At 36.6% G+C, this 24,734-nt stretch overlaps 1 protein-coding gene across 1 annotated transcript in view; it reads right to left on the bottom strand.

Moving 5' to 3' along the window:
• Positions 1 to 24,144, bottom strand: part of LOC121385624 (transient receptor potential cation channel subfamily M member-like 2) — a 109,427-nt gene extending 85,283 nt beyond the window's left edge. The window contains exons 1-9 of the mRNA XM_041516371.1: positions 24,039 to 24,144; positions 20,314 to 20,494; positions 18,865 to 18,935; positions 12,925 to 13,111; positions 10,752 to 10,932; positions 8,968 to 9,131; positions 7,845 to 8,028; positions 4,058 to 4,164; positions 82 to 179 (exon numbers count right to left, since the gene is read on the bottom strand). Coding sequence (XP_041372305.1) covers positions 82 to 179; positions 4,058 to 4,164; positions 7,845 to 8,028; positions 8,968 to 9,131; positions 10,752 to 10,932; positions 12,925 to 13,111; positions 18,865 to 18,935; positions 20,314 to 20,472 — 1,151 coding nt within the window. The 5' untranslated portion in view covers positions 20,473 to 20,494; positions 24,039 to 24,144. The remainder of the gene's footprint in view (positions 1 to 81; positions 180 to 4,057; positions 4,165 to 7,844; positions 8,029 to 8,967; positions 9,132 to 10,751; positions 10,933 to 12,924; positions 13,112 to 18,864; positions 18,936 to 20,313; positions 20,495 to 24,038) is intronic.
• Between the last annotated feature and the right edge of the window lie 590 nt (positions 24,145 to 24,734).

Raw genomic sequence — 24,734 nt, 5'->3', positions numbered from 1 at the left:
TTTAATATCCTATAAAAGCCAGCTAACCAATACATTATTATTGTCTGGGAACAGCCGTTAAGAAAGCGGCACGATACTCACTGCTTGTGAACTCTGCCCTCTTTATCGGTGACCTCCACCTCCATTTCCTTCGAGTTCTGATACGCATATGCCAAGATGTCGGCTGCCCGGCCAGAACCCTAAATTAACAATCAAAATTATAATACAGTCTGTTATTTCAGCCACATTGTAGAGGTCAAATGAGCAATTTTGTAATGTAGCTACATGTGTATGTGTATAACGTCACAAGAGTGATGTCAAAAGTCATACAATGTATTGACTTAATTTGCTTAATCCATCATCATATTGTCAGCAGAAACAGTGGTTGCAGGATAATTACAATTATAATACAGTCATGTTTATATTATAATTATAATACAGTCATGTTTATATTAGAATTATAATACAGTCTTGTTTATATTACAATTATAATACAGTCTTGTTTATATTACAATTATAATACAGTCTTGTTTATATTATAATTATAATACAGTCATGTTTATATTATAATTATAATACAGTCTTGTTTATATTACAATTATAATACAGTCTTGTTTATATTACAATTATAATACAGTCTTGTTTATATTAGAATTATAATACAGTCTTGTTTATATTAGAATTATAATACAGTCTCATTTTTATTAGAATTATAATATAGTCTTGTTTATATTAGAATTATAATACAGTCTTGTTTATATTCATGTTTATATTAGAATTATAATACCGTCTCATTTATATTAAAATTACAATACAGTCATGTTTATATTAGAATTATAATACAGTCTCGTTTATATTAGAATTATAATACAGTATCGTATATATTAGAATTATAATAGTCATGTTTATATTAGAATTATAATACAGTCTCATTTATATTAGAATTATAATACAGTCTTGTTTATATTAGAATTATAATACAGTCATGTTTATATTAGAATTATAATACAGTCTCGTTTATATTAGAATTATAATACAGTCATGTTTATATTAGAATTATAATACAGTCAAGTTTATATTAGAATTATAATAGTCATGTTTATATTAGAATTATAATACAGTCTTGTTTATATTAGAATTATAATACAGTCTCATTTTTATTAGAATTATAATACAGTCTTGTTTATATTAGAATTATAATACAGTCTTGTTTATATTTGAATTATAATACAGTCTCGTTTATATTAGAATTATAATACAGTCTTGTTTATATTCATGTTTATATTAGAATTATAATACCGTCTCATTTATATTAAAATTATAATACAGTCATGTTTATATTATAATTATAATATAGTCTCGTTTATATTAGAATTATAATACAGTATCGTATATATTAGAATTATAATAGTCATGTTTATATTAGAATTATAATACAGTCTCATTTATATTAGAATTATAATACAGTCTTGTTTATATTAGAATTATAATACAGTCATGTTTATATTAGAATTATAATACAGTCATGTTTATATTAGAATTATGATACAGTCTTGTTTATATTAGAATTATAATACAGTCTTGTTTATATTAGAATTATAATACAGTCTTGTTTATATTAGAATTATAATACAGTCATGTTTATATTAGAATTATAATACAGTCTCGTTTATATTAGAATTATAATACAGTCATGTTTATATTAGAATTATAATACAGTCAAGTTTATATTAGAATTATAATAGTCATGTTTATATTAGAATTATAATACAGTCTTGTTTATATTAGAATTATAATACAGTCTCGTTTATATTAGAATTATAATACAGTCATGTTTATATTAGAATTATAATACAGTCTCGTTTATATTACAATTATAATACAGTCTTGTTTATATTAGAATTATAATACAGTCTTGTTTATATTAGAATTATAATACAGTCAAGTTTATATTAGAATTATAATAGTCATGTTTATATTAGAATTATAATACTGTCAAGTTTATATTAGAATTATAATAGTCATGTTTATATTAGAATTTAGAATTATAATACAGTCTTGTTTATATTAGAATTATAATACAGTCTTGTTTATATTAGAATTATAATACAGTCATGTTTATATTAGAATTATAATACAGTCATGTTTATATTAGAATTATAATACAGTCAAGTTTATATTAGAATTATAATAGTCATGTTTATATTAGAATTATAATACTGTCAAGTTTATATTAGAATTATAATACAGTCTTGTTTATATTAGAATTATAATACAGTCTCGTATATATTAGAATTATAATACAGTCTTGTTTATATTAGAATTATAATACTGTCAAGTTTATATTAGAATTATAATACAGTCATGTTTCTATTAGAATTAGAATACAGTCTTGTTTATATTAGAATTATAATAGTCATGTTTCTATTAGAATTATAATACAGTCATGTTTCTATTAGAATTAGAATACAGTCTTGTTTATATTAGAATTATAATACAGTCATGTTTCTATTAGAATTATAATACAGTCATGTTTCTATTAGAATTATAATACAGTCTTGTTTATATTAGAATTATAATACAGTCTTGTTTATATTAGAATTATAATACAGTCTTGTTTATATTATAATTGTAATACAGCCTTGTTTATATTACATGTAGCTAACAAATTCTTAAGTTCGAGGCCTGCCAAAAGCAATTTTGAATTTTTTTATTATTAATTAGATTTACATGTATGTATGCTATGAAAATCAACTTTCCTCCTACATTTAATTGTAATCAACTCTTTGGAACGTGTATGTAGATATATAGATAGATATATATATTGTATAAAGTAAAAACACATTTATTTATGTATGTACTATTAGTCCTATTTAATGTAGTTAAATCTTTGGACAGTGCATAATGTACATGCATAAAGTGAAAACAAATTTATTATTTATATAAAAATAAAAAAACCCAATTATGCCAAAAGTCCTACTTAACCCTTTCAGACTCGTTAACCCATTGTCTTCAAAGTGCCCCAGGAATTGATATATTTGACAGTTAAACAAAGGATACATTTACAGATGTTTTTTTGATAACTTATTTATTATTCATAGTAGAAGACTGGTTCAAGCATATTTGTAAACGTAAGTCAATTTTCTACGAGAAGGAGCTATTATTATACATGTATAGAGGTATATTAAACAAAATCACTGGTTATAGAAACATACCAAATTTCTATGAAAATGTGTAAATGAATAAACCCATTTAGAAAATGTTTCCGACCACGTGCAAATCTCGACAGTGGTATGTCATCTTGAATTCGTGATAATATTTCAGCTAGTGGAATTCCATCGGAATTATCACTGTTACATTACGATTAAACATCACTATCGCAGTAATTTTCCGTGAAGGTCGTATTATACAAAATAGATGTCACCATTGTAGTTAACAGAACACCTATACCAAATAGGCTAAAAAGTTCCGAACAAATGAGCACATTCTCACGGCAAACCATGTAACACTTCTACAGGATATTATTGTTAACACTGCCTCTATTGCGCATGTCAACCTGTGACAAATTTGGTGGTAAATACAAACCGAAAACACACAACGGGATTTCCCGTTCCATAGTCGGAAAGGGTTAATGTAATTAACTCTTTGGAGAGTATTTGATGTACATGTATATAGTGAAAAGAAAATCATTGGTGGTAATGTATTGTAGAGCAAATACACGATTGTATTTGTAATATTTAGTTATATGTACCATACCTGAACGAGGGGCAGGACGTAGCCCAGTGGTTAAGCATTTGCTTGATGCGCAGTCGGTCTAGGATCGATCCCCGTTGGTGGACCTATTGACCTATTTCTCATTCCAGCCTGTGCTCCACAACTGGTGTAACAAAGGCCATGGTATGTATTATCCTGTCTGTGGGATGGTGCATATAAAAGATCCCTTGCTGCTAATCAAAAAGAGTAGGCCATGAAGTGCCAACAGTGGGTTTCCTCTCTCAACATCTGTGTGGTCCTTAACAATATAACCGTAAATAAAATGTGTTGAGTGCATCGTTAAATAAAACATTTCCTTCCCTACCTTAATGATGACGGCTGGTGTGCCTTTGGCCACAGCACTGCTGCATGTTTCCAGAGTTCCCGGGCCACCTTCCAGAACCAGCATGCAAACAGGAACTGTGACAGCATCTGTCAGGAAAACAAGCATTCTCAGAGTACTGCTAAAGAAATACATGTCCCCTACCGGGCCCAACAAATGTTCATATCTCCTAAGTTCAAAGGACATAGCTGTATGAAAACCAAGCATTTTGAAAGTACTGGTATGTCCCCTACCATGGCCCAACAAATGTTCCTATCTCCTAAGTTCAAAGGACATAGCTGTATGAAAACCAAGCATTTTGAAAGTACTGGTATGTCCCCTACCAGGCCCAACAAATGTTTGTATGTCCTAAGTTCAAAGGACATAGCTGTATGAAAAACAAGCATTTTGAAAGTACTGGTATGTCCCCTACCATGGCCCAACAAATGTTCCTATCTCCTAAGTTCAAAGGACATAGCTGTATGAAAAACAAGCATTTTGAAAGTACTGGTATGTCCCCTATCAGGCCCAACAAATGTTTGTATGTCCTAAGTTCAAAGGACATAGCAGTATGAAAAACAAGCATTTTGAAAGTACTGGTATGTCCCCTACCAGGCCCAACAAATGTTCGTATCTCCTAAGTTCAAAGGACATAGCTGTATGAAAACCAAGCATTTTGAAAGTACTGGTATGTCCCCTACCAGGCCCAACAAATGTTTGTATGTCCTAAGTTCAAAGGACATAGCTGTATGAAAAACAAGCATTTTGAAAGTACTGGTATGTCCCCTACCATGGCCCAACAAATGTTCCTATCTCCTAAGTTCAAAGGACACAGCTGTATGAAAAACAAGCATTTTGAAAGTACTGGTATGTCCCCTACCAGGCCCAACAAATGTTTGTATGTCCTAAGTTCAAAGGACATAGCTGTATGAAAAACAAGCATTTTGAAAGTACTGGTATGTCCCCTACCATGGCCCAACAAATGTTCCTATCTCCTAAGTTCAAAGGACACAGCTGTATGAAAAACAAGCATTTTGAAAGTACTGGTATGTCCCCTACCAGGCCCAACAAATGTTTGTATGTCCTAAGTTCAAAGGACATAGCTGTATGAAAAACAAGCATTTTGAAAGTACTGGTATGTCCCCTACCAGGCCCAACAAATGTTCCTATCTCCTAAGTTCAAAGGACACAGCTGTATGAAAAACAAGCATTTTGAAAGTACTGGCATGTCCCCTACCAGGCCCAACAAATGTTCCTATCTCCTAAGTTCAAAGGACATAGCTGCATGAAGACCAAGCATTTTGAAAGTACTGGTATGTCCCCTACCAGGCCCAACAAATGTTCCTATCTCCTAAGTTCAAAGGACATAGCTGTATGAAAAACAAGCATTTTGAAAGTACTGGTATGTCCCCTACCATGGCCCAACAAATGTTCCTATCTCCTAAGTTCAAAGGACATAGCTGTATGAAAAACAAGCATTTTGAAAGTACTGGTATGTCCCCTACCAGGCCCAACAAATGTTTGTATGTCCTAAGTTCAAAGGAAATAGCTGTATGAAAACCAAGCATTTTGAGAGTACTGGTATGTCCCCTACCATGGCCCAACAAATGTTCCTATCTCCTAAGTTCAAAGGAAATAGCTGTATGAAAACCAAGCATTTTGAGAGTACTGCTAGAGCAATATATGTCCCCTATGTTCCCATCTCCTAAGTTCAAAGGCGATAACTTTGAGAAAAACTAGCATTTTGAGAGTATACTGCTAAAGCAATTTATTACCCCAGCAGGCACTCATAACAGGGAAAATAAAAATCATAATTTCTCACCGACAAATTATCATGCATTAACATACACTACTATTGGATGATTTGACGCTAACAAACCAATCACCTTATCGGTACTAAATATGACGTCATCACGATTTGGCAAAGCACACACAATGATGCCACATAGTTTAAAGCATTTACATTTACCTGGTTTCAGTGTTAAACTTGTAATAAAATGATAGTTTAATGAAATTTATTACAGATTTATTTTTATTGGCCCAGAATTATACAGAACATTGGGTTTTGAAAATTATCTGTGAACCGTGAATAAAATACAAAGGTAAAGCAATACCCAGAACAGCAAAGTAGTTTAAGTCGTTTCTATATACATGGACATGTAGCCGATGTAGGCTATATCGAAAATAAAGGCTTTAAAAAAACCACCCAAATAGTTGGGGTAATAAATAGAATAACAAACTCGGCACCAGTTATAATCAAATTTATGTCCCTCGTGAAATAATTTTCACTTGGCACTCGCTAAAGCTTGTGACAAGTGAAAATTATTTCACTCGGGACATAAATTTGATAATAACTGATAACTTGTTTATTATCCTCTATATACGTCCCCTACCGGGCCCAACAAATGTTTGTATGTCCCAAGTTCAAAGGCCACAACTCTGAAAAATAAGAATACATTGCCATGAAAGTACATGATAAAACTATTATACAAAATGTCAGTTTAATATCTTGCAGCATTGCAAAAATAAAGAGAAAAAAGTCCAGAAAACTAATTTTCTTATCTCATATGTTCTATGAGACTAAACTCTTGGACACCGGGGACTCTCGGAGAATGTGTCCAAGACAGTCGTGCTTGACCCTTCAGTGGATGTAAGCACAAGTGAAATGGTTGACTGACTGACTGACTGTCAAAAATGGGTAAACCGCCATGAACGTCAAACCGCCACGAACGTCAAACCGCCATGAACGTCAAACCGCCATGAACGTCAAACAACCATGAATGCCAAACAGCCATGAATGTCAAACCGCCATGAATGTCAATTAACCACCATGAATGCCAATCTGCCATGAACGTTAAACCGCCATGAATGCCAAACCACCATAAACGTCATGAACATCAATTAACCACCATGAACGCCAAACTGCCATGAACAAAATTAACCACCATGAACGCCAAACCGGCATGAATGTCAAACCACCATGAACATCAAACTGTCATGAATGTGAATTGACCGCCATGAACACCAAACTGCCATGAATGTCAAACTGCCAAGAACGTCAAACCGCCATGAACGTCAAACCGCCATGAAAGTCAAACTGCCATGAATGTCAAACAACCATGAACGCCAAATTGTCATGAACATTAAAATACCATGAACATTAATTAACAGCCATGAACGTCAAACCGCCATGAACACCAAACAACCATGAACGCCAAACCGTCATGAACGTCAAACCGCCATGAACGTGAATTAACCGCCATGAACGTGAATTAACCGCCATGAATGTCAATTAACCACCATGAACGCCAAACTGCCATGAACGTGAATTAACCACCATGAACACCAAACCGCCATGAACGTCAAACCACCATGAACGTCAAACTGGCATGAACGTGAATTAACCGCCATGAATGCCAAACTGCCATGAACGTCAAACTGCCATGAACGCCAAACCGCCATGAATTTTAAACCGCCATGAACGTCAATTAACCACCATGAACGTCAAAGTGCCATGAACGCCAAACCACCATGAACATCAATTAACCACCATGAACGTCAATTACCCGCCATAAACGTCAAACTGCAATGAGTGTCAAACTGCCCTGAACGTCAAACAGCCATGAACGTCAATTAACCGCCATGAATGTCAAACCGCCATGAACGTCACACCGCCATGAACGTCAAACCGTCGTGAACGCCAAACCGTCGTGAACGTCAAACTGCCATGAACGTCAAACCGCCACGACCGTCAAACCACCATGAACGTCAAACTGATGCTCAAACTCACCTTGCCCGGTGTCGGTCTTCATGTTGGCGATCTTACTCTCAAGTTTGGCACGAAGCGGAATCTCGACAGCATACTGATGCTGCGTTCCGTTGTCGACCAGGATGAAGTGAGAGTGATTCGGGTCGAGGAAACTCTCCTTCTTGTTCTGTTCTTTGGTTATCTTGTAACTGGCAGGCCACTTGCCCTAAAACAGTGCAGTGAACTTTCTTTACATACTTCATGATTTACTTTGGTTGTCTTGTAACTGGCAGGCCACTTGCCCTATAACAGTGCAGTTGCTATGTCGATAACTATATTAAAAAAAAAACTGTGTTTACCATTTAGTCCTGTCTGTTCTGAATGATGCCCCACATCACTATGCTGACAACTATATTAAACCTGTGTTTACTCTTTTGTCTACGAGATCCTGTCTGTTCTGAATGATCCCCAACGTCGATATGCCAATAACTATATTATTAAACCTGTTTACCCTTTTGTCTATGAGATCCTGTCTATTCTGAATGATGCCCCACATCACTATGCCTACAACTATATTATTAAACCTGTGTTTACCCTTTTGTCTACGAGATCCTGTCTGTTCTGAATGATGCCCCACATCGCTATGCTGACAACTGTATTAAACCTGTTTACCCTTTTGTCTATGAGATCCTGTCTGTTCTGAATGATGCTCCACATTGCTATGCCTACAACTATATTATTAAACCTGTGTTTACCCTTTTGTCTACGAGATCCTGTCTGTTCTGAATGATGCCCCACATCGCTATGCTGACAACTATATTAAACCTGTGTTTACCCTTTTGTCTACGAGATCCTGTCTGTTCTGAATGATGCCCAACGTCGATATGCCAAAAATTATATTATTAAACCTGTGATTACCTTTTTCGTCTACGAGTTCCTGTCTGTTCTGAATGATGCCCCACGTTGCTATGCCGATAACTATATTATTAAACCTGCGTTTACCCTTTTGTCTATGAGATATTGTCTGTTCTGAATGATGCCCCACGTTGCTATGCCGATAACTGTATTATTAAACCTGTGTTTACCCTTTTGTCTATGAGATCCTGTCTGTTCTGAATGATGCCTATTGCTATCTTGATAACTATATTATTAAACCTGTGATTACCTTTTCGTCTACGAGTTCCTGTCTGTTCTGAATGATGCCCCACGTTGCTATGCCGATGGCTATCACCTGACCCTGGTTTTTCGCTGTCAGGCCGAAATCTCGGACAGCCTCGCCTACATGCTTCATGACTCCGGCATTTGTACCTCCTGTGATGATCCAGGCTCCTGTCACACAAACATTATTAAAGCAACTGTCGGAACAACCACAGAGTACAAAATTAAAAATTTTGCTAAACGGCCCAATATGTCATTTGATTTTTTAACAGGCCCTTTAAAGATTTTAGCAGACCCGTCCAAAATTTAACAGGTCCAGATTTCAAAATAACAACATATTACAGGGATACCATTTATTTTACGAGTTGTTTTAAAACGTAATTTGAATACATTTTTAAAGAACAAATTGTGAGATATATTGTATCTAATGGACATGTCGAATGTAGTATTCTATTTCTTACCTGTCCCCCAAAAACCAGGTTTTAAATCAATTTAAACATATTTTCTAAGTGATCATATTTACAGCCAACTTATGCATCACAGACTATTCAGTTTTAGGGGGTTTTCCCCCAAAGGATGATCTGGCTATCGCGACCGGGTCGTTACCTAGGAGCAACCAGTCATATGTCTTTAAATTGTATAACACACCTATACATTGTATATGTTATTAGTGTTATCAAAAATAACAAATGGTGTTCTTAGCAATGGGTGTGTGCGTAAAAAAATTCATTACAAACCAGTGCTGCGTAAAAAGGAAATTAATACACTGCAAACCTGTACCATGTCAAAAGGGAGATCATCCACTACAAACCTGTGCTAAGCATAAAGGGAGATAATCCACTACATAACCATGGCAAGTAACAAGGGAGATAATCCACTACATAACCATGACAAGTAACAAGGGAGATAATCCACTACATAACCATGGCAAGTAACAAGGGAGATAATCCACTACAATCATGTGCCAAGTAAAAAGGCAAATAATCCACTGTAAGCCTGTGCCAAGTCAAAAAGGGAGATAATCAACTACAAACCTGTGCCAAGTCAAAAAGGGAGATAACCCACTGTAAACCTGTGTTGAGTAAAAGGGAGAAATCCCACTACAAACCTGTGCCAAGTCAAAAAGGGAGATAACCCACAGTATACCTGTGTCAAGTAAAAGGGAGAAATCCCACTACAAACCTGTGCCAAGTCAAAAAGGGAGATAACCCACTGTAAACCTGTGTCAGGTAAAAGGGAGAAAATCAACTACAAACCTGTAGGGCTAAAATTCTTTTTTAAATATTATATTTATTTTTAGAAATGCCCGCTCTAAAATGCTACTAACCAAAATTTTGATTTAGATCTGCGCATGTTAATTTAATAATTATTAGTTCCCTACCCCTATTCCAAAAAATAATGAGTCAAAATTGTCCCAGAGACAGGGCCCGGGACAGTCATGCCTGAAACCATAGAGGTATATGGGCATGTTAAAGGTACTCTCTCTCTCTGTGCCAAGTCATAAAGGGAGCTAATCCACTATAAGCCTGTGTCAAGTAAAAGGGAGAAATCCCACTAAAAACCTGTGCCAAGTAAGAAGGGAGATAATCCACTACAAACCTGCACTAAATGTAAAGGGAGATAATCCACTACATAACAATGCTAAGTAAAAAGGGAGATAATCAACTATAAACATGTACCAAGTAAAATGGGAGATAATCCACTGCAAACCTGTTCTAAGTAAAAAATAAGGGAGACAACTTAGTACAGACCTGTGCTTAGTAAAAATAAGGGAGACAACCAAGTACAGACCTGTGCTGAGTGCAGCCTTCATGAGCCCTCGTTTGAAGGCATCTTTTAGCTTGGTTTTCAGGTGGAAGGTGCTGGCGCCCCCGGTTACGGAGATGAGCAGGTTGGGTTTGACGAGTCGCCACTTGTTGACCATCAGCTCGACGATCGTCTCTGTGTCCGAGTCCACATCCACTCGACAGTACTGGAAACAAAAAACAAGCACTCTGAAAGTACTGCTACATCGACTCGACAGTACTAGAAACAAAAAACAAGCACTCTGAAAGTACTGCTCAAGCAATATATTTATTACCCGTGTTTCTGCCAGAAAGAAATTTGTGGATATGGCTCTATGGAATTGATGCAACCACAGCAATACTAGTGTTTCTGCCGAAACATGACTCCTAGCTACTTTGAAACATGGCTTCTACTAGGAAACACGACTCCTAGCCACTTTAAAACATGACTCCTACTAGTAAACACGACACCTAGCTACTTTGAAACACAACTTCTACTAAGAAACATGACGCCTAGCTACTTTGAAACATGACTTCTACTAGGAAACACGATGCCTAGCTACTTTGAAACATGACTTCTACTAGGAAACACGATGCCTAGCTACTTTGAAACATGACTTCTACTATGAACCATGACTCCTAGCTACTTTGAAACATGACTTCTACTAGGAACCACGACTCCTAGCTACTTTGGAACATGACTCCTAGCTACTTTGGAACACGACTCCTAGCTACTTTGAAAGATGACTTCTACTATGAACCATGACTCCTAGCTACTTTGAAACATCACTTCTACTAGGAAACACGACTCCTAGCTACTTTGAAACACAACTTCTACTAGGAAACATGACGCCTAGCTACTTTGAAACATGACTTCTACTAGGAAACACGACTCCTAGCTACTTTGAAATATGACTTCTACTAGGAAACACGATGCCTAGCTACTTTGAAACATGACTTCTACTAGGAAACACGATGCCTAGCTACTTTGAAACATGACTTCTACAAGCCTTGAAATAAGCGGCCAGTCACGGTCATTGTCCGGTACAAATTTGTAACTTGTCAGTAACAATGTCGATTGTGCCGATCAACATGTCCGAAGCTCGCGTTGTAGTAAAAACCGGCTGTTTTGGAGTCGAATACAATACAATATTTGCACCGATTAAATTTTTTTTTTATTACGAATGAAAAAACACAATGTGTACCAGTGGGATTCGAACCGGTTCGTGGGGCACTTGACAGTCCAACACGAAGTTCATCTACAGTCCGTGTACCTGTTTAATAGGATTTTTCATAGTCTCGATTTTGCAGGAACTTTACATTGTGAAAAATGATGTCACGCATATTAGTCATTGACCTTTCGTACTTAGTATATACTTCCTGTGGCGTTTAAAGTTTCCAATTCAAATTTCCTCGTGGTTAACAATTAAAGGATGTTGAACAAAATAACTCCAGTCTTTGCTGTAAAAGAACAGACAGGTACCGATAATGACAAATCAACTGCCCCTGTTCCCAGTATCCAAGGCATGCGGCCTCCGATTAAATCGTGCCCTGGAAATTCCCAAACGAATATCTTGCGGAGTAGGATCTTAAAATCTAGCACTGAACTAAAATGGCAAAAGGAGGATTTAGTTAAAACAAATGCCTGTTTGTGGCTACAGTTTGAAGAAAACACCAAAGGTTACACTTAGGACTTGCTCGCTCTGCAAAACATTTCTCAAAGAAATGCAATATAATTACGATTTTTCGGACGCGTGGATCAAAGGGTCCACAAATCCATGTATCAAATGCAACCACTTTGAAAGATGACTTCTACTAGGAAACACGACTCCTAGCTACTTTGGAACACGACTTCTAGCTACTTTGAAAACATGACTCCTAGCTACTTTGAAACATGACTTCTACTATGAAACACGACTCCTAGCTACTTTGAAACATGACTTCTACTATGAAACATGACTCCTAGCTACTTTGAAACATGACTCCTAGCTACTTTGAAACATAACTTCTACTATGAACCATGACTCCTTGCTACTTTGAAACATGACTTCTAGCTACTTTGGAACATGACTCCTACTTTCAAAGACTCCTGTACTACTGAAACATGACTCCTACTTTGAAACATAATGAAATCAACTTTGACAAATGCTGCACACACACATTGAAATTTGCTTATATACCTTGGAGACTTTGTCACCGAATCCTGAAAACTCGATTTCTCCAAAGGCATCCGTCTTAGACGTCTTTGTGTGGTCATCCTTCGTCCATGTGTCAGTCGGCCGGACGCTGGCCATTTTAGTCTTGTCCAGTGACTTGTGATCTGATTTCTGGTAGCCGCAGAAACACACAGGATCATCGCTGATAAGGCTGGTTAATAAATCAAATACAAGGTTCAATTTTAAGAATTTGTCTCACACAGCACTTTAAAAACAAAACTGTTGTGGTTGAAATAGACCACCGACGGCAATTTGAAACCTGCAAAAGGCAATGGTTTTTAGAATAACTTTTGCAGCAAATAAATAAGACTGAAGGTTATTTTGCTGTATGTAGATATATTTTAAATGTACTGATATTATATGCTGGCAGATAATGTACATCAGGCTTAAACATTTTGCCATCATTTAGGAGCTTTAACGATGGCACTTTTGAGTTGTGATATGCTCCCGACAGATGGCAATTTATAATGCGACAACGGCAATTGCTGTCGGTTTCGTTGTTACGTTTAAGCCATGAAATACTATGTAGAATTACAGAGATTCATCCAGGCATTCTCTGTGGGTCCGAACATATAGGCCCCTTCCCAAAAGAAAGTGGTACCGAAAATATACAATTTCTGGGCTAAATATTCCCAATATACACGTATATATGTAACTCTTCAAAAAAAGTAGGGGAACCTGAAATATTAAAACATACGTTTCGACCACAGACATCCTAGTAAAGAACGTTCAGGTCTGTTTATCAACACACCAAAACACATTCCATAGTTTGCACATGCATCACGCAGTTGCCCCGTACATGTGCGTGGGGTGTCATTCTCGATTTTGACAATTTCCAGGAAGGTCCATTAATCACTGTGGAACATTATTTCTGTCAATCTTTTTTACACTGTTGATCATACAGTTGTTATTTTGTTTTGTTTTTAGTCATTTTTATTATTTGAATTTTCGATTTACTGATAAAAAAAACGTCAACTTTCAAATTTCACTTCTGACCCCAATTGTCCTTCAAGATCATTGGTGGTCATAAAACCTACTGTAATACTGAACTACCAGTTGTATTGTTTGCCCAATTAATTCACTATTGTCATATAACCATTCCCCATAGGTAATATACCGTACAATTTTGGTAACTGTTAATTCTTATTAGAGTTCCCTTCTGTTTTTTAAGAGTATAGTAGTATTCAAACACTGGGGTTAAAGCAGTTTATTTTCAAATATCCAGCGGGAGGTGTGCTATATAACCATGTTTTTAGGTGGTTGATAAAAAACGCTTCTGAAATAAAATTAATTAGGGTATGCTAGGTGCACAAGCATGATTGTGCACCTCAGATGTGAATTAACGACCGATATATATTTCACTATGTCTCTTCTGATACATATACAGAACTTTACATGTTGTTTTCGCTTCCTATTTATTGCACAAGTTTATTTTGCGCAAGAATATATACCACGAGATCGCATAGCAGTCGAGTGGTATGTTCTTTCGCAAATAAATATGCGTGCAATAAATAGGAAGCGAAAACAACGTATGTGAAGTTCTGTATTTATTACATAACTTCTTTTATGTTTTACAAAAATGTTTTTTAATTTAACGTCATAACACTTTGTTAAATCTATGATCAAAACTCTTCATGGGTTTATTTAATGTTATATTAAATTAAGAATCATACTCTGCGACTGCCTTGTGTAATGTTTCAAATACGATGTGACGTAGTCTGTAAATTAGACATTACGTCAGTAAATAAAAGGCGCTAACGGCAGTAAAAATAAAAAGGGAATTCCCCATTTAAAAATTCCAGTCCAATTCACACATATGTGCGATACAAAATAAGTTTATCACACGGTTTCAAAATGTTTATATCACTATCACCCCACATGTAATAAAGTGGTGTACTGCATCGTTCAAAGGCCTGAAAACATATCCCAAGTATGAAGGAAGGACGGAAATGTTTTATTTAACGACTCACTCAACACATTTTATTTACGGTTATATGGCGTCATACATATGTTTAAGGACCACACAGATATTGAGAGGAAACCCGCTGTCGCCACTTCATAGGCTACTCTTTTTGATTAGCAGCAAGGGATCTTTTATATGCACCATCCCACAGACAGGATAGTACATACCACAGCCTTTGATATGCCAGTCGTGGTGCACTGGCTGGAACAAGAAATAGCCCAATGGGTCCACCGACAGGGATCGATCATCGAGCGAGCGCTTTAACACTGGGCTACGTCCCGCCTGGCGAAACATCTTGTATAAATCCCCCGAGTTATCTAAATTATCTAACAGTGTTTGAGGACCGAGATAGAAGCAGAAATATCTTGTATAAATCCCCCAAGTTATCGAAATTATCTAACAGTGTTTGAGGACCGAGATAGAAGCATTCTAGTGTGCAAAATCACCACACTGTGGTCTAAATAAAACTGGTTCCCTGCATGTTCACAAATTGTATAAAATTGTGTAGCGTAGCGTTTTTTTAATTCTAAATTTATGACTGTTATATACATCAATAAATTCACAATTTTTTTTAATGACAAACAATTTTTATCATTACAAACAAGTTAACAGACTTATTTGGTTAGAAATGTATACATATAAATATACAGAACTTCATATACATGTATGTTGTTTTCGCTTCCTATTTATTGCACAAGTTTATTTTGCGAAAGAATATATACCACGAGACCGCATAGCGGTCGAGTGGTACGTACTTTCGCAAAATAAACGAGTACAATAAATAGGAAGCGAAAACAATGTATGTGAAGTTCTGTATTTATCGCATACCTTCTTTTATGAAAACAGTTTTTAATTTAACGTCATAACAACACTTTGTTAAATCTATGATCAAAACTCCTTTCATGGATTTACTTAAAGGTAGACTAAACTCCAACAAGAGCCTTACGTGTTGGAAAGATGCATACCCGGACCACCAACATACTGACACTTTAACAAGTGAAAAACGCGTAATTTTAGATTTAATAAAAAAAACCATGATTATTCCTGCTAACTGGGGGTAGCCATTTTGTTTTGTTTTCGTGACGTCCGATGGTATAGCTTGGGGCGAAGTGACGTCAGCTCCGTCTAACTATTATGCACAGTGTAAACAAATGCTCTAATTTACGACAAAGTGCTTCGCTTTCATCAACCAGACTTGTAAAACAACACAAATGACTTGATAGTATAATAAACTATTTAACTAAATATATTTCAATTTGCATCAATATAAAGAAATGGAGTTATAGTATTTTTTTCTTTTAAAAAATCCAAAAAAAAAAATGCATATTATTAAGCCTATTGGTAGGATACGTCGTTCGAGCAAAAACAACCACTCACGATACCCAAGTGATAATTTTTTTCTTTTTTTTAGAACTACGTAATTGGTCAGTTTTGTGATTTTAGATGGGAAAGTCTACTTAATCAAGTGTTTTACAAAATTACTTACAGTAATAAAGCAGCAGGACGGCTGGTAAGGTCCATTACGATTTGAGGGTATCCATGCGGTTACTACACAATACCCTGTGATCTTAATAAAAGAGGCATGTCTTTTTAGTGTGTTTAGACACAGTGTCTGGGGACCATCTAAATATACACCTGCCAATCAAGAACCACAGATACAGGCCACGGAAAGAAAAGACCAATTAACCAAGAAAACACTCCGACTATTATTTCAGTACGTGGCTTAATTTATATACAAAACATAAAACAGTTATTTTAACACTGTAACAATGGTGGTTTATTTTGTATTGAAAACTAAACCACATATACACGATGCTATGTTACTGGGATGGATATTATTACAGAACATTGCGATGCATCCGCAAAAATCAGGTATGTTTTGTTTCTTCAGTTCGAAGACGAATTCCTGACGTGACACGTTAGGTATTATGTAACCACCAGCTCGCCAGAGGGCATATTCACTGGGATGGTACAAAATGGCTGCGCCCGTTATATATAATAGCCGTCACATTTAACCGTTTTATTAATTAACTATACAATTATACTTATTGATATTAAGCAACAATGTGCATTATGTATTGTTGAATATGCATACCAGTCCAAAAGCCTTGCTTTAGCATTCCTTTAAAGCCAAGAATCATACTCTGTGGCAGCCTTGTGTAATGTTTCAAATACAATGTGACGTCATTTGTAAATCTCATATGACGTCAGTAAATAAAAGGCGCTAAGTAACCAGAAAAAGGGAATTCGATCCCCATTTAAAAGTTCTGGTCTATATTGCACATATGTGTGATACAAAATAAATTTATTACACTGTTTCAAAATGTCCGTATCACTATAGTAAGATTGAATCAGTATGTAACAAATCAGTTTCTAGCATCTTTTCCATGACCTTTTTAATGCAATGATGTACAATTTGATGTTATATGACATCATATTTTCTGATGTTTATCAAGGGATAATATTCAGTTTTTAGTGACATCGTCCAATCAGGATAGAATAAATGATATAACTGCGGGACGTTTGTAATTATAAATCAAGTTTAAAGTTTGTTGTTTGTTTTGTTTAACAACACCACTGGAGCACAGTGATTAATTAATCATCGGCTATTGGATGTCAAACATTTCATAATTCTGACTCGTAGTCATCTGAGGAAACCCGCTACATTTTTCCTAATGCAGCGAGGGATCTTTTATATGCACTTTCCCACAGACAGGAAAGCACATACCACGGCCTTTGTCCAGTTGTGGTGCACTGGTTGGAACGAGAAAAATTCTAATCAGCTGAATGGATCCACCAAGGTGGTTCAATCCTGTGTCGCAAGCACCTCAAGCGACCACTCAACCGACTGAGCTAAATTCCGCCCCTTAAATAAAAATCAGTGAAATTGTATCCAAAGCGGTCTACAACAAGCACTATATAGAAACATAACCGGTATTTGCATATGATTTATAAACTGTACAAGGGCAGGGAAAATTTTTTTGGTTGTTGTTAGTTTAATATGTTATGCTATGCAGCCCCGATTGCTCCCGATTTTTTGCAGCAAAATGTGCATGATTCGGTTTCTTTCCCGAACTGCGAACGAATGCTCACGACTGCTCTGCTGCAAGAACTAATACGATACCATTACGATCTTGAACCTGATTCATTACGAATCGGGACGACCTACTACGTGTACCCTAGGATGCCTTCCCAAATATGCTATGAATCATGACGATTAATGTGGAACGCGTCAAGAATTATTACAACATGCCAACGAATCCGCATGACTGCTACACAAATCAGTACGACTTCCTCAAGAACCAGTACAACTGCCGCAAGACACCTATATGAAGGCTGCCGAACAGGCCAAATTTCATTCGACGTTCTTTCTGCATGCAGGGAACATCACCATGCCGCCTTTCAAGAAGTCAGCAACCGGCCGCAAAGAACGAGGGAAGAGCCAGCGTACCCGTGGAGAACCAGAGGCAGAGAAAGAGCCAGAGAGTCGTATGAATACCCCATGTTTAACCACGAATATCCCGAATGCGTCTACAAACATACTACGGTTACACAAGATGCCCTCAAGAACTCGTAAGATTGAGTCACGATTTCAACTTTATTCACGATTACTCCCGACAGTTTTGAACATGTTCCGCATGTTTATCATTTTGTGTGAATGTATCAGTGTATAACAGTTAACTTACAAATTGTATAAAATTACACAACATGCATATCATGTTCAAAACAGTCGGGAGTCGATCTAGAACATTCAAGAATACCGACGAAAGGCCAGGAACCCCCTACGGTCTCAGTACGTATATCCAAGAATCACCAAGAATTCGTAAATCAGGTCAATTCGGGATATAATTTGTGTATGTGAGACTGGGGTTTTAAAGATACACCAAGCATATAGCACCTATAAAACATATTGCAGAATCATACACATTTGGCCAACTTACTCTGGTTTCTGTATAAAACACACACACTCTCTCTTTTTGATGTTTTTGCGGATCCAGGCAATGTCTTCATTCTACAAAAGACAAACAGCAATAATACATTTTATATAAGAAAATGTTTATCATTTTGTGTGAATGTATCAGTGTATAACAGTTAACTTACAAATTGTATAAAATTACACAACATGCATATCAATGCGATTTTAAATACTGGTACTAAATGTTTAAGTGCTATACATCGATAAATTCACAACAAGGCTTATAGTTATGAACAAAACAATTTAATTAGTGTTAATTTCTAACATCTTATTCATGTTCCATTTTACATAATGATGTTCTATTTTACAATGATCATGTTCCATTTTACATAATGATGTTCCATTTTACATAATGATGTTCCACTTTACATAATGGTGTTCCATTTTACAATGATCATGTTCCATTTTACATAATGTTCCATTTTACAATGATCATGTTCCATTTTACATAATGATGTTCCATTTTACAATGGTTATGTTCCATTTTCCATAATGATGTCATTTTTCTGCACTTATAATATATATATAAGGATAACATTGGATATTTTTCAGTGACATCAAAAAAGAAGTTTGTTTTGTTTAACGACACCACTGGAGCACACTGATTAATTGATCATCGGCTACTGATTGTCAAACATTATATTGGTAATTCTCACTTGTAGCCATCAGAGGAAACCCGCTACTAATGCAGCAAGGGATCTTTTATATGCACTTTTCCTACAGACAGGAAAGCACATACCACAGCCTTTGACCAGACTAACGCTCAATCGACTGGCCTAATTCCCTTCCACCAGTCCAGAATTTTGTGCCCAGAGCAACCGGCCCGGTGGCCCCACCCATTCTACGCCACCGGTTATGGAGATAAACTCACGTTTATTTTGTGAGGTATTTTCTCCATTTCAACGTCGCGTGTTTCACTCTATTTAACTTTACCGAGATGTGATACAGGTTTGTAGATTAAGCAAGCCTAGTGTTTGTTTTCACCGGATGAAACTAGGGTCTGCACCTTTAAAGAACATGGGCGGGTCGTAGCCCCGTGGTAAAGCGATCGCTCGATGCGCGGTCAGTCTGGGATCGATCCCCATCGGTGGGCCCATTGGGCTATTTCTTGTTCAAACCAGTGCACCATGACTGGTATATCAAAGGCTGTGATATGTACTACCCTGTCTGTGGGATGGTGCATATAAAAGATCCCTTGCTGCTTACTGAAAAAGAGTAGCCCATGAAGTGGCGACAGCGGCTTTCCTCTCTCAATATCTGTGTGGTCCTTAACCATATGTCCGACATATATAACCATAAATAAAATGTGTTGAGTGCGTCATTAAATAAAACATTTCTTTCTTTTGTTTTTAAACAACAAGCTACATGTAGTGTGTTGCTAAACAAACATTCCTTTCCTCTAATCCGCACTCACCGTCTGCCCGGCTGACGCGCCAAAGTCGTCCACTGTTCTCGCCTCCTCATGGTACTGTCGTACGACTGCTAGTTTCTCCTCTTCCTCCAGCTTGGGAACTTCGGGCGGGATCGACTTCATTGGAAGAGCTGACTCCATCGGGGAAACCCGTGATGCCATCACGTCACGCTACTGACTGGCTCTGAAATAACACAAGCAGTGTTCGAAATAAGCACCTGTCTGTTTGTTAGAGCTTGGCAGTATACTCTATATACCGTTCGGTATCAGTATTATGTCAATATCAATTTACCGTACCAAGCAAATCTCAAAATACAAAAATATTGGTACTGACATTTTTTTTTTAACGTCATTTAGTAAAAGCACTAACAATATATCTGACGAACACAAAAGAGCTGAAAAGAAGATATAGATGATGGTCATGTGTATGAAATTTAATTTTATTTAGATGAAATTAGGTTGTGAGACTTAACTCAGGCATGCACTTAAAGTCAAGTATCCTGAAAATACTTATGTGTGACCGCATATGAAGAGGATTAAGTAAGTAAGTAAGTATACCGAAAATACTGCTCAATTAATATCGATACTATATCAATACCGGATACTGTACCGATACGGAGGTAAACCACTCCCAAAATACTGATACTGATACTGAACCTGAAATTTCAATACCACCCAGCTCTACCATTTGTCCCGACAAGTGATAATCTGCTGGGACAAGCAAAATGAACATTAGTGGTTGGCTAGTGGACAAGTAAAAATTTATAATGCGGTTTCATTTTGAACAATCAAAAACATTGACCATGCTCTTGAATAAAACTAACAACTTATTAGGACAAGTAAAAATACTGATGGACAAATAGATTTGTAGATGTACATATACAGTGGACTAGTGAAACATTCTGCTTATTTCTATCACAGACAAGGAACATTTTGTTTTGAAAATCTTCATTTTAAGTCTGTTTGTGTGATGAATTGGCATATTTCTGAACATACTTGTATATATGCATGATCACCACATTTTATTTTCAAAATGTTTATTACCAACATTTCCAGGCAATTCGAAATTGATTAACAATTAATGTTTTAATTGTGTAGTGATCTCTGAAACTTGTGTAGCAAATTGAAAGACGATACTCTACTAAATGTTCCCTGTTATAACTGTGATATCATAAATGATATGCATAGTGTTATTGCCAATGTTAAAAACAGTTTATTTTGTTTAACGACACCACTAGAGCACATTGATATATTAATTATTGGCTAGAGGATGTCAAACATTTGGTAATTCTCACATACAGTCTAAGAGAGAAAACCTGCTACGTTTTGCCATCAGTTCAGGTCATAGGGTTTTACATGCACATTCAGAGCAAGCTGTTGTAGCACACGCCTGTCATGGGCACAGGTGCCTGCCTCGGCCGGAACCTCTGTTTAAGAGAGGAAAAAGGTTGGGGTGGGTAGAAGAGGGGACCGCCCATACTGGCAGGTACAAGAGAGCACCAGCAGCCTGATTGGCGTCGGTAGTGGGCTGGGGGTAGTTTTGGTGCTATATTGAATTTTGAAAGTCCCGTAGGATTAAGCCAAAAAGAAAGGTTGTTAAGTTTTTATGAAGGGGTTTGGGTGCCTTTTTTTTAACAGTCCGCCAAAAAATAAAGGGGAGCTAGGTATAATTTTTGAATTAGTCGTATATAGTATATCGAGACTGGTTTCTCAAAGGCTGTGGTATGTACTACCCTGTCTGTGGGATGGTGCATATAAAATAAAAAATCCCTTGCTGCTAATCGAAAAGAGTAGCCCATGAAGTGACAGCGGGTTTCCTTCCTCAATATCTGTGTGGTCCTTAACCATATGTCTGACGCCATATAACCGTAAATAAAATGTGTCAAGTGTGTCGTTAAAACATTTCCTTTTCTTTCCTTTCTTGTATGTGGAAAAGTTCATATAATTTAAGATGACTTGCTGCTAGTGTAAAAATGTTGCGGGTTTTTTCTGATGATTACGAGTCAGAATTAAAAATTTTTTAGAAATACAATAGCCGATTAATTAATTAATAGATGTGCTCTAGTGGTGTCATTAAACAAACTAATTTGGGACACTATCTTGAATGAGAAATAGCTAGTCCAGTGGGCCCAACAAATATCAGCATGGGCGTAGGTAGCCCGAGTACTCTGACTGTAAGAGAGCTAGACGGACATTTGGACATAAACACGCTCTCATTACAGTCAGAGACCAACCTATGTCTTTTTTTGGCAATTCCTGACTACCAAACGGTAGGCAACGAGTCCCGCTCTAATACCACAACAATCCTATGTTTGACGTCAAATACCTTTACATCAATCATTTTCGAGTTAAGTGATACAAAAAAATCCACATATTAATCACTAATACACTTACTACAGAAAGAAACCCGACAGCACCCACATTCAGCTACGCTTCGTGACACTCCGTCGCAACAATTGCAAAGCTCGGCGATCTATTTCGAGACGTAGACCACGTGATCGCGCACTGGGCGATTCCGCCTTGTGCAGCAGTTACAGGGGCCGTCTCATATCAAGCGAAGTTACAACATGGAAGAGTTGGCTAATGCCGTTTTGGATGAATTTGGATTTCATTACGTCATTAAACCAAAACAATTTCACATTATTGATTCCATTTTGAATTTGAAGGATACATTTGGGGTGTTATCGACAGGATACGGCAAAAGTATGTGCTACGTACTGCCTCCTCTTATGAGATGACCCCTGTAACTGCTGCACAAGGCGGAATCGCCCAGTCTCGAAATAGATCGCCGAGCTTTGCAATTGTTGCGACGGAGTGTCACGAAACGTAGCTGAATGTGGGTGCTGTCGGGTTTCTTTCTGTAGTAAGTGTATTAGTGATTAATATGTGGATTTTTTTGTATCACTTAACTCGAAAATGATTGATGTAAAGGTATTTGACGTCAAACATAGAATTGTTGTGGTATTAGAGCGGGACTCATTGCCTACCGTTTGGTAGTCAGGAATTGCCAAAAAAAGACATAGGTTGGTCTCTGACTGTAATGAGAGCGTGTTTATGTCCAAATGTCCGTCTAGCTCTCTTACAGTCAGAGTACTCGGGCTAGGGCGTAGGAAGACGCCAAAAAGGGGGGGGGGGGCACACACACACATATATATATATATATATATATATATATATATATATAAAATACATGTAAAAATATATTAAAACAATCCATGCTCCTCTCATCCCACCAGCCCCACCCCACCCCCCGCCAGTGATCAGACTATTGTCAATGAAGAGTATGTAAGAATGAAAATAATATATAACATTAACAGGGCAAACATTGGGGTGGGGTGTGGTGGGGTTGGGGGTTGTTCCTAGGCGACAACACGTTTTCACTCACTAAGTAAGTTAAAAAAATTTAAAATCTCATATCAAACCCAAAAATAGCTTCAATACATCAGCTTCTTAAACGCGTTAAATTAAGACAAAATTATCAACATCTTCTATAGTGAGATAGCCTATATTATATAATATATTATTATATAAAATATATAATAAAATTGTCTTTAAAACTATCTAAAAATCCCAACGTTTCGTTTAAAAACTTTAAACTTCCTCAGGGGAATAAAACACAAAATATAAAAATCACTGATCCACAAATATGGCTTCCCTCCCCTTTCCATTTTTGGAAGTAGCTTAAAGTTGCACGCGGCGAACTCACAGTGACAACCTGTTTTATTTACCTGTAATGGTAGAAGGGCCTGAACTGCGTAAACCGCCGACATCTTCATCTAACCACTTCAAATTAATAGCTTACTGTCAATCTTCGACATGTCAAAACAAAGCATGCCAATAATCGAAAAGAATACACTGTCTGCGTTTTTTTGTTTCGTATTTTTCGTTTCAACTTTAACTTTGCTATTTGTTATGTTAAAAACTAAATTAATTCAGATAATAATTAATACAGTAATAATTATGAATGTTTACGTGCAAATTAGTGGGATAATGTAGATTAAGCATTTCAACGTTGTGGGAGCACCTGTTAGTGTTGTGAGTTGTTATGGATACACCATAACAAAACTACTTCACTTATTCGGGAATACTCGGGAATTTTCGTAACATAAATTACAGGTAACACGGGGCCATTCCAATCGGAACTCCTCGTACATTTCTACATCTAGCGTAGCGGAATGTGACAAGGTGTTCCGATTGGGGGCCATTCACGTTTGCATGCATTTCGATAGTTCATCAAGCTGTGATAAAGCTCGGCATAGCAATGGCGTAGCGCCAGCATGAGGCAGACGAGGCACTTGCATCGTCTTTAATATCCCCAGATTTATTTAATTTTTCCCATTAAACTGATATTTCAGGCGCGTGCGCGGGGGGGGTTTGGGGGGGGTCGAAACCACCACCCACCCCTGCTCAAGGCCATTTTTTTT

Source organism: Gigantopelta aegis, chromosome 11, assembly GCF_016097555.1.
Source record: "Gigantopelta aegis isolate Gae_Host chromosome 11, Gae_host_genome, whole genome shotgun sequence".
Classification (NCBI taxonomy): domain Eukaryota; kingdom Metazoa; phylum Mollusca; class Gastropoda; order Neomphalida; family Peltospiridae; genus Gigantopelta; species Gigantopelta aegis.
The sequence above is the reverse complement of the archived record's forward strand: the minus strand, read 5'-3'. Positions and strand labels throughout refer to the sequence as shown.